This window comes from Populus nigra, chromosome 9, assembly GCF_951802175.1.
Source record: "Populus nigra chromosome 9, ddPopNigr1.1, whole genome shotgun sequence".
NCBI classification, from domain to species: Eukaryota; Viridiplantae; Streptophyta; class Magnoliopsida; order Malpighiales; family Salicaceae; genus Populus; species Populus nigra.
In genome coordinates, this window is record NC_084860.1 from 7,275,883 (window position 1) to 7,284,883 (window position 9,001).

At 37.6% G+C, this 9,001-nt stretch overlaps 1 protein-coding gene across 2 annotated transcripts; it reads left to right on the forward strand.

Moving 5' to 3' along the window:
• Positions 1-250: 250 nt before the first annotated feature.
• On the forward strand, positions 251-7,622 carry LOC133703818 (uncharacterized). 2 transcript variants are annotated; one of them, XM_062128508.1, is made up of 8 exons: positions 251-411; positions 507-717; positions 791-914; positions 1,599-1,945; positions 2,076-3,864; positions 5,694-5,947; positions 6,556-6,643; positions 7,346-7,622. In XM_062128508.1, exons 1-7 carry the CDS (start codon positions 347-349, stop codon positions 6,628-6,630), a joined length of 2,865 nt encoding a protein of 954 aa, XP_061984492.1. In that variant the 5' UTR covers positions 251-346; the 3' UTR covers positions 6,631-6,643; positions 7,346-7,622. The 2 variants fall into 2 exon arrangements, with proteins under 2 accessions (XP_061984492.1, XP_061984493.1); XM_062128509.1 differs by having other exon boundaries at positions 273-411; positions 485-717.
• Positions 7,623-9,001: the final 1,379 nt, after the last annotated feature.

A 9,001-nucleotide genomic window follows, 5' to 3' on the forward strand; every position in this document is an offset into this window, starting at 1 on the left:
ATAGATTTTCAACACGGTAGCACTCAATGTAATTGTAACATAACAAAATAGAAGGACAAAATCGCCAACAGAACCATCCATTACCACAAGGATAAAATGTATTAAAAACATTAGTAGAGGGGCAAAATCCTTTGGAATATGCTTGGGAGTGGGATGCCCTCTCAAAAGTCAAAAACACGAACGACGCGTATCTCTTCTCTCGTCAAAAAAAAAAAAAGGAAAAAAGGAAGCGATATTCGGGATAAAAAAAAAAAAAAAACACCCAGCCAGTCAGTCAGCGAGCGCACTATTATTTACTTTGTTTTGTTCGCTGCCCGTCTCTCCTCCCCCTTTTCGAAAACAAAATATGGAGAAAATGAGAGAAGAAGTAATCAGCTCTGGAGGGACCATGGATCCAACTCCTGCTGCCAGGTATGCTCTTTCTCTTCTCTCCAATTTTTTTGACTGTTTTTGGTCCTGTTTTCTTTTGTTAATTAAAAATTAGGGTTTTTAATTTTGTTTGTTAGCTCTGCTGGGGCATCCTCGCCACCAAATTTGGGACATAATTATAATAATAACTCAAAAGCAGTGTCAGTATGGACAACTTCATTAAGCACAAGTGCTGGTGGTTCTGCTCTCGGCTCTTCTTCTAGACCTTCCTGCAGGCCATGGGAGAGAGGGGATCTGTTGAGGCGTTTGGCTACTTTTAAGCCACCCAATTGGTTTGCAAAGCCTAAGGTGCTGCTTTTTCTTAACTTGATCCATTTTTTCTTCAAGGGATCTGACCGTTTCTTTTTCTCATGTCTTGCAGATTGCTAGTTCACTGGCTTGTGCTCAGAGAGGCTGGACGAACATTGATGTTAATCAAATTGCATGTGAAACATGTGGTGCACACATGACTTTTGTTTCGTTATCTTCATGGACCCCTGCTGAAGGTCAGATTTTGTAATCTTCAACTGCTTTATCTGTCAACATTACAATACATGTCTGAGGACATTCAAATTATCAAAACTAAAAGCTGTTGCTTAGGGGGTTGCATTGATCTATGAAGCAAAAATTATGATGGGTTTTAGGAGGATGCATTGGCCAAGGAACTCTGTTTTCTCTCAGTCTTTAATGTAAAAGGGAGATCAAAGAAGTAAAAGATAGTTTAGGTAAAAAGGGAAGAGTAATTAGGGGGTCGGTGCTACTTCTGGTTTTACTTGTTATGACCAATTGGTCTGAAAATGGAGCATTTCAGGATACGTCAATAAATGTGTTCACCTTATGACTTGACATGTGTTGTATCATGAGAAAACAGGTAATATGGTAACATAAAATAAGTAATTTGATGAAGCTCATAGTGATCAAATTTTTGTTCCACAATGCTCAAGAAAATTGGGGTGGTCTTTTCAATACTAGGTCTAGCTTTGGAATGCCATGGTTTGCATGTGATCCACATGTTGCATCTTTCCATGTTTCTTTTACATTTAATTGCAATACCTGTTGATGTCTCCATTTCATTTTTCCTGTTTGAACAATGCTTATTTGATCATTAATTAAGGATTAGAGCAACTGTCTGTTGCTGACATAATGGTATTCTTTGTTTTCTCTTTTATTTTGCAATTTTTGGGATGAAGTTGAAAGTGCTGCTGAAGCCTTTGCCAAGCAGCTGGATGTTGGCCACCAAGCCACCTGTCCTTGGAGAGGAAACAGCTGCCCTGCAAGCTTGGTGCAGTTCCCTCCAACTCCACAGTCTGCCCTAATTGGAGGATACAAAGATAGATGTGATGGACTCCTGCAATTTCAGTTTCTTCCCACCATTTCTGCATCTGCAATTGAGCTGATGCGGGTTTTGCGGGGACCACTGGTTGACCGCCTTCTATCACAATCACAGAATTTTATCGCTGGAGAAGGTGATTTCAAAACAGAATGCATAGCAGGACTTGAAACCACTAGAGATGGAGCATTCTGTTTCTATACTCGGGTAGGATTCTCTCATGCTGTATTGCTTGTTGTTAAGTTACGGACTCATTATTTTGTGCTATAAATTCTATGCTTGTGCAGTGCTGATTACATCTGTTACATCTTACTATACTTGTGGGATTTTCTGGCAGGCCCAAAAGCTCATAAGTCTATGTGGATGGGAACCCAGATGGCTTCCAAATGTTCAAGACTGCGAAGAAAATTCTGCTCAATCAGCTCGAAATGGGTGGTCTTTTGGCCCTGCACAGGCCCAGGTCCATCTTTCACATGATCTTGGACCAAGCAAGAAAGCACACTCTGCTTCTGCAAAAAATGACACTGGAAAGAACAAAGTTTTTGCTGTTGATTCTAGATGTGATTCCAGGTCACCTTTATTAGATTGTAGCTTATGTGGTGCTACTGTCAGAGTATTGGATTTCTTGACTGTTCCTCGACCTGCTCGTTTTGCTCCCAACAACATTGATATTGCTGATACAAACAAAAAAATGGCGTTGACCCGTGGAGCAAGTGCAGCCAGTGGAATTAGTGGTTGGGTTGCTGCTGATGATACCGAGAAAGATCAGATTGAAGACCGCGATGAAGTTGCAACTACGGACAAGGGAAAATTGCTGCTGAACTCAGAAGTTGATTTGAATCTTACAATGGCTGGGGGTTTATCTTTTACTCAAGAGGGCCGAACAACAATGCCTGAGAATATTTTAGACGCAGACATGGGAAGGGACTTAATGATTGGTCAACCTTCAGGAAGCGAGGTCGGTGAGCATGCAGCTTCATATGAATCACATGGACCAAGTTCTCGTAAGCGGAGCTTGGAAATAGGTGGCAGTTCAGATGATAGGCGACAATTGATTATGCAGCGAGCTGATAGTATAGAGGGAACTGTCATTGATCGAGATGGCGATGAAGTCACAGATGGGCAACAGTTTTCAGCAGGGCCTTCAAAACGTGCTCGTGATTCAGATTTTTTTGATACATATTGTTCACCATATCAGAGAGATTCATCTGGTGCTGGTCCTAGCCATTCAGTGGGTCTTGAAGTCTTTGCTGATGGAAACAGAGCTGCTTCATTTCGTCAAGGAAGTGATCAAATTGTAGGGATCCCATCGGCTAGAGATTCAACACGTGCATCATCTGTCATTGCAATGGATACAGTTTGTCACAGTGCTGATGATGACTCCATGGAAAGTGTTGAGAATCACCCTGCAGATATTAATGATGTGCATTTCCCCTCTTCTAGTACATATGGCAATTTGGACATGAATGAGACATCAGAATTGAATAATAGCAATCAAGCCCAGCAAAGCATTGGTTTCCAACCTGTTGCTGAAGTAGCTCCGGGAGAAATGGGTGTCAGCAGTACGAATGATGGTGAAGAAATTTTCAATGCAGAAACAGTTACTGCTCAAGCGCGGGATGGTTTTAGTTTTGGGGTTAGTGGAGGGAGTGTTGGTATGTGTGCTAGTCATGAAGCTGAAATTCATGGGGCTGATGTTTCTGTGCACAGAGCAGATAGTGTTGTTGGGGACTTGGAACCCAGAATAGAAGATGCTGAAAATCAAGGTCAGACTGGTGAATCTGCTCCTGATCCTGGGTTGATGGATGAGATCGTTCCTGATGAAATAAATAGGGAAGATCCTCGTGGTGATAGCCAGGAGATGCTGTCTCGATCTGTGGAAAGAGCTGACAGTGGCTCAAAAATAGATGGTTCGACAAAGGCTGAATCAGTTGAAAGTGGCAAAAAGGCAAGCCAAAGCTGCAAGTTAGCATTAGATAACAATTCACATCCCTCTATGTCTTGCAATGCAAACATCTATTCAGGCTATGGAACAACCAACAAAGGGGTTTCAAAGGGTGGAAAATCATCATCTGTTAACAACTGTCCATGCGCAGAATCTGATTATGCAGTCGCCAATGGGATAGGTAAGTTAATACCTTTTTTTAGCTATCATATTGAATGCCTCTTTTTTGGGACACAGCTACTTTTATAGAATGCTGAAAATATCCCTGCATTGTGACTACTTGTGAAGTGGAATTTGTTATTGGGGTTGATAATAACTATATCATATAGAACGTACAAAGGAGCTGAATTCCTTGGCTTCCAGTGAACTATGATCTACAATTTGATATCAGGATTTTGGACTAGTGAGTCACACTGTCTAGCTCCATATTCTGTTCTTTAAAGCACCTTGAACATTATTTTTTTTTGACATTCATTGGTTAAGAATCTCTTGGTGATTGCTTGCATGTAAAGCATTTACAATAATAGCGGTCATCTACAATAATAGAGAATTGATGAAGGGTTCTGGACAAATTATTGAAATACATGGTTCTGCCTTTCCCCTGCTTGTGTCTGTTCTATTCATCTATTTTTTTTCCTCTTTTGGTGTTGATACTCCTATATAGCTTAATGTAGCTGGAAACTCTTGGATTTGAATTTGCTGTGGGAGAAAGGGGGAAAAGAAGAATAAACTAAAATGTTGATTGATATAAGACAGTAGTTTAGTTTCGTCAAGACTTGTAAAGTGTTTTATGGCTGATTGATTAAGATAGTTTAGTCTGTTTCAAATACTATGCCATGGCAATTACAACATGACTGTAATTTGACTAACATTTCAATGCTATTGAAGTAAAAAATCCTCTTTCTAGAACACTATCTTGTCATGCTGTTCAACTTTAATCCTCGAAACAATTTATCGTGCTTGTTTCTTTTCAACGGTATGAGATGTTTGCTTTGTTGATGACATTCATATTGTCCATTTATCTCTTGACAATTCCAATGCATCATTGCATCTGTTATAAAAACTTGATGACAAGTAGGATTTGTTTGCAAAATCCGGTGACAAGTTGGTAAATTCACCATGAAATTTCTTTTACCTAAAACATCTTAAATAGAAAATGATTTCAAGGCTTATGAAATTAGCACAGCGTTGGCTAAGAGCTGAAACTAGTCATGCACAGCATCAGGTAAACTGAATAAGGTTTTTATAATTTGAGGGTGGGTTTGGGAATCATGATTGCTTGCCTCGACTTCTGAGAGATAAATAATTGCATCTTCTCTTTTCCTGTTAGCCCTTGGAAATTTTGCCACTTTTGGAACAAATAAAAAATTCAATGGAGTTTTATGTTCCATTGAGTGGGAAAAAAAAATGCTATTTGAGCCCATCAATCCATCTGATACTATTCATGATAGTTGTGGGTTCTTGACAGTGATTTTCTACCCTTCTGGAATTGACCCTGCTTAGCATGTTGCTTTTATCTATGTAAGTTATTTATAATAGCAGTAAGAAGATAAATGAACTGTCCATGTGCATAATATTTCTATGACATGGTTCTCTTTTTTCATCGTTGGCAGACTTTCCTGTCTGACCTGGAACATCTTTTACCACCAAGTCTTTATTGATTGCTAAAATCATGATCCCTGTATTGCATGCTCTACATTGAAACATGGGATTAGATGGAACACGATTTGATGCTGACTGGTACTGGCTCATGCACCACTATTTAGTCTTTGAGGTGGTATAAATGATCAAACCTTTTTTGAAACTGTGGCTCCTCTGCTTCTTATTTCCCTAGCTTATGTGCTATTCATTTCACTCTGGAGATGATAATTTTCCTGTGATTTCTCTCCTTTCTCTTTCTTATCACTTAAAATGAAAGCATCCTTACGTGGCGATTTAAATTTTGAAGATGTTACTTCTTTGTTCTCTTCCATCTATTGTCCCCATGTTATCACAGCATTTGATTCTCAGGGCCTCCAAAAGGTGAAAGCAATTATGAAGAAGCTATAGAATTTGATCCAATTATTCATCACAACAAGTTCTGCCCATGGGTTAATGGAAATGTTGCTGCTGCTGGCTGTAGTAGTCGTGGTTCTGGCAGCAATGCTGATACTGCTGCGCTTTGTGGGTGGCAGCTGACTTTGGATGCATTGGATGCTTTGCGGTCATTGGGGACTATGCCAATTCAAACCGTACAGTCCGAGTCAGCTGCATCTTTGTATGAGGTTAGAAATACTCTGAAATTCTTTTCTATTTGAGCAGAATTAAATAAAGTACTCTTGATTGGTAACTTAATGGAGCAATCTCCCTAGCTCTGGATGTTGAATCTATTTCCCAGTTTGTGTTAAAAATTTATGAAAAATCTGTTTTCTTGTTTTGCAACAATGTACAAAATCATGTGTCTTAACTTTATACCACAGGACAATGCAAGGAGAAGAGAATTCATTTCAACCTTGAGATATTATTTAAATATGCAGGGAAATAGAAAAAAATTGGACTAGTAGTATTCGTGGTAGAAGTAACAAATAACTGATGTTCATACTTTTTAGATGAAAAATGTTGGGTTTGGGTCAAATTCCATAATCAAACTTGTTTGTCCATGTGAATTTTTTTTTCCAATTGTCATTTGAGCCTTCATTTATAACAAGGCACTTCCTTTTGCTAGATTTTTTGGTGATAATGTAATGTTCTTTGAAATGGTGGACGGTCATTGATTCTTATTGTGATGACAGTTTCTACCCGCTATCCAGATTTAATATTGATCTAGCATTCTATGAAAATACCTCATATTTTTGGTGCTTGACATGCACATGTCATAATTTTGTTTCTGCAGGATGATCACCAAACTCCTGGTCAAAAGCTCCGACGGCATTCTATGAGCAAAAGCCATGGGCAACACTTAGATTAATCTAATAGCAAAGGTACTTATAGCTAGTTACGTCAGTTAGATTTCATTGCTTCAATGCCCATAGCTTTCCGTGTTCATGTGCTGCCTTTTCTAAAAAGCCTCATGCTAGATTTTCTTTTTATTTTTTATTTTTTATTATGATCTCCATTAAATTCTTTTTTGACAAATCTGCCTTCTCTCTTATTCTCTCTCTTGTTTTCTGGTTTGGAGTATCCTCTTTGCCTTTCCTGAAGACTATTCTCCCCTCCTCTGGGGTTTGGTGTCTCCTCTTTGTCTCCCATTAAGACTAAAGCTTCCTCCTCCTCATTTAAATGTGTTATTCTATTAAGTGCACCAAAGATGGTGACTAATGGTCCCTTTTTGTTTCCCGAGCAAAAAGATGCCGAGTGGAAACTGTAAAAGTATCACCATCTCCTTATTTCCAGTATCACCATCTCCTCTTCCCGCTGTAGATTCATGCGCACCACAAAATTGGGAAAATGAAAGAAACATTGGTTTCATGTATAGGGAGCATTTGTGGGTGAAATAAGATGTGTTGGCTTTAATTGCATTACCTATATGTTCTTAAGTGAGGGCATGAGGCTAACGGATTTGGTCAATTTTATGCTCTGGAAACCTCATCTAACATGAGCGTCTTTTGTGCAAATTCATTACTCATAAGAGCATGGATAGCTAACTTTGATCACACACTATTTGTTATGCCATTGTTGTGTAGGACTAAAAGTGCATCAATATTGAAAGTATCTCAGGAATCGGTTTTGCTAATTGGCTTTGGAGCTGGTGCTGGTGAAATTTATAGCAGTCTATTCTTTCCTGTGTCCTCAATTTTTTCTTTCTTCGTAACTGTTCAGTAATTTATTGATATTTCAAGAAATTGAGAACGTAGTTTTATATGGTACAACTTCTTGTATGCTTTCATAGTTTGTCCCTTGTTGTTGTCGCAACTCGAGTTGATCTGCAATGTGACAGTGAATAATTCTCCCTTGTTTGTATCTTTGTTTCTAATGGCCTCAATTCCTGCTTTGGTTTCTCAAACCAAAGGTTTGGAAATCATGATGTTTCAAAAGTTGTGATCATTGTTCTTACAAATCTCACATTAGCATTTCTATCAGGTTCAGCTGCTGGAGTACCTTTTGTTTTCCTCGTCCTATATATGCAAGGATTTTTTGAATTTAGACAACACAACTGGCAAATCCTTTTTCTATTCGTTCCCCCCCATCCCATACCAAAATAAGTTTCGCTCAACAGGAGTTAGAAAAGACTTCTTTTACATTTCTCTTTCTTGTTTCTCAACCTGGTTGCTGCCTGTGGTTGCCATTGGGATTTTGGTTCTATGCACTGCTGGTACTGGTAACTGGTAACTAGTTTGTTTTCAAGGTGATCAGAAATATATGATGATCCTACCATCTTGCTAACCGATGAACTTTTCCAACAGAAGGTGATTGTTTTTTTATTTTCTCTCGCTTCTTACTACTTTTCTCGGACAAGGAAGACACCAATGTGAAGCAGCTTACAAGGGATCAGACGAATGTTGGGAGGCTCAAGCTAATTTGGGTGTGTTCGGAACCTTTTTAAAAAATTTTGATTTATTTTGTTTAAAATAATTTTTATATTGTTTTGATGTGATGGAGTTAAAAATAATTTTTAAAAAATAAAAAAATTATTTTAATAAATTATTTTTTAAAAAATATTTTAAATTACAATCCCAAACATACTGAAAAGAATCATCGGGAAAATCACGGCTCAGAGAAAGCAGCACCACAGGATTGTATGGTGAATGTTAGCAGGAGAAGGTTGGTGCAAGTTTTTCGTGGTTAAATTCGATAATACCCCATTCAATTCTTATAGAACCTCAATCTCACGCGGGGTAGATGGTTATAGTGGGACGTGATTTCCAACAAAATAGACTAGAATCCTGAAGACATTTTTTCATATAAAATCTTCAAAACCAAATGGCTTCAACATCAGGGAATTGCCGGCCGAATCTTGAAAAATGCACCAAATTTAGCTATTTCACTATTATAGAGATATTATGAAGTAGAATAATTATTTTAAGAAATCCAAAAAAAATTCTAAAAGCATCTAATATGGAGTTATAGTTTTTCTATTTTAATATTTTTCTAGTTAAATTTAGATTTTAATTTTTTATTTCTTATTTAGTTTATGATTTTTAATTTAATTAATATTTTACTATTTATGAATCCTAATACTAGATAGATTTTATTAATTAGATAAGTTTTAAATAGAAATCTTTTTATATAAAGGATTTTAGGACTACTATAAATAGGGACTAGTTTATTTTATAGAGATTCAAATTATTATTTAGATTCAATAAAAATACCAGAGAATTATATCTAGATTTCTATATAGT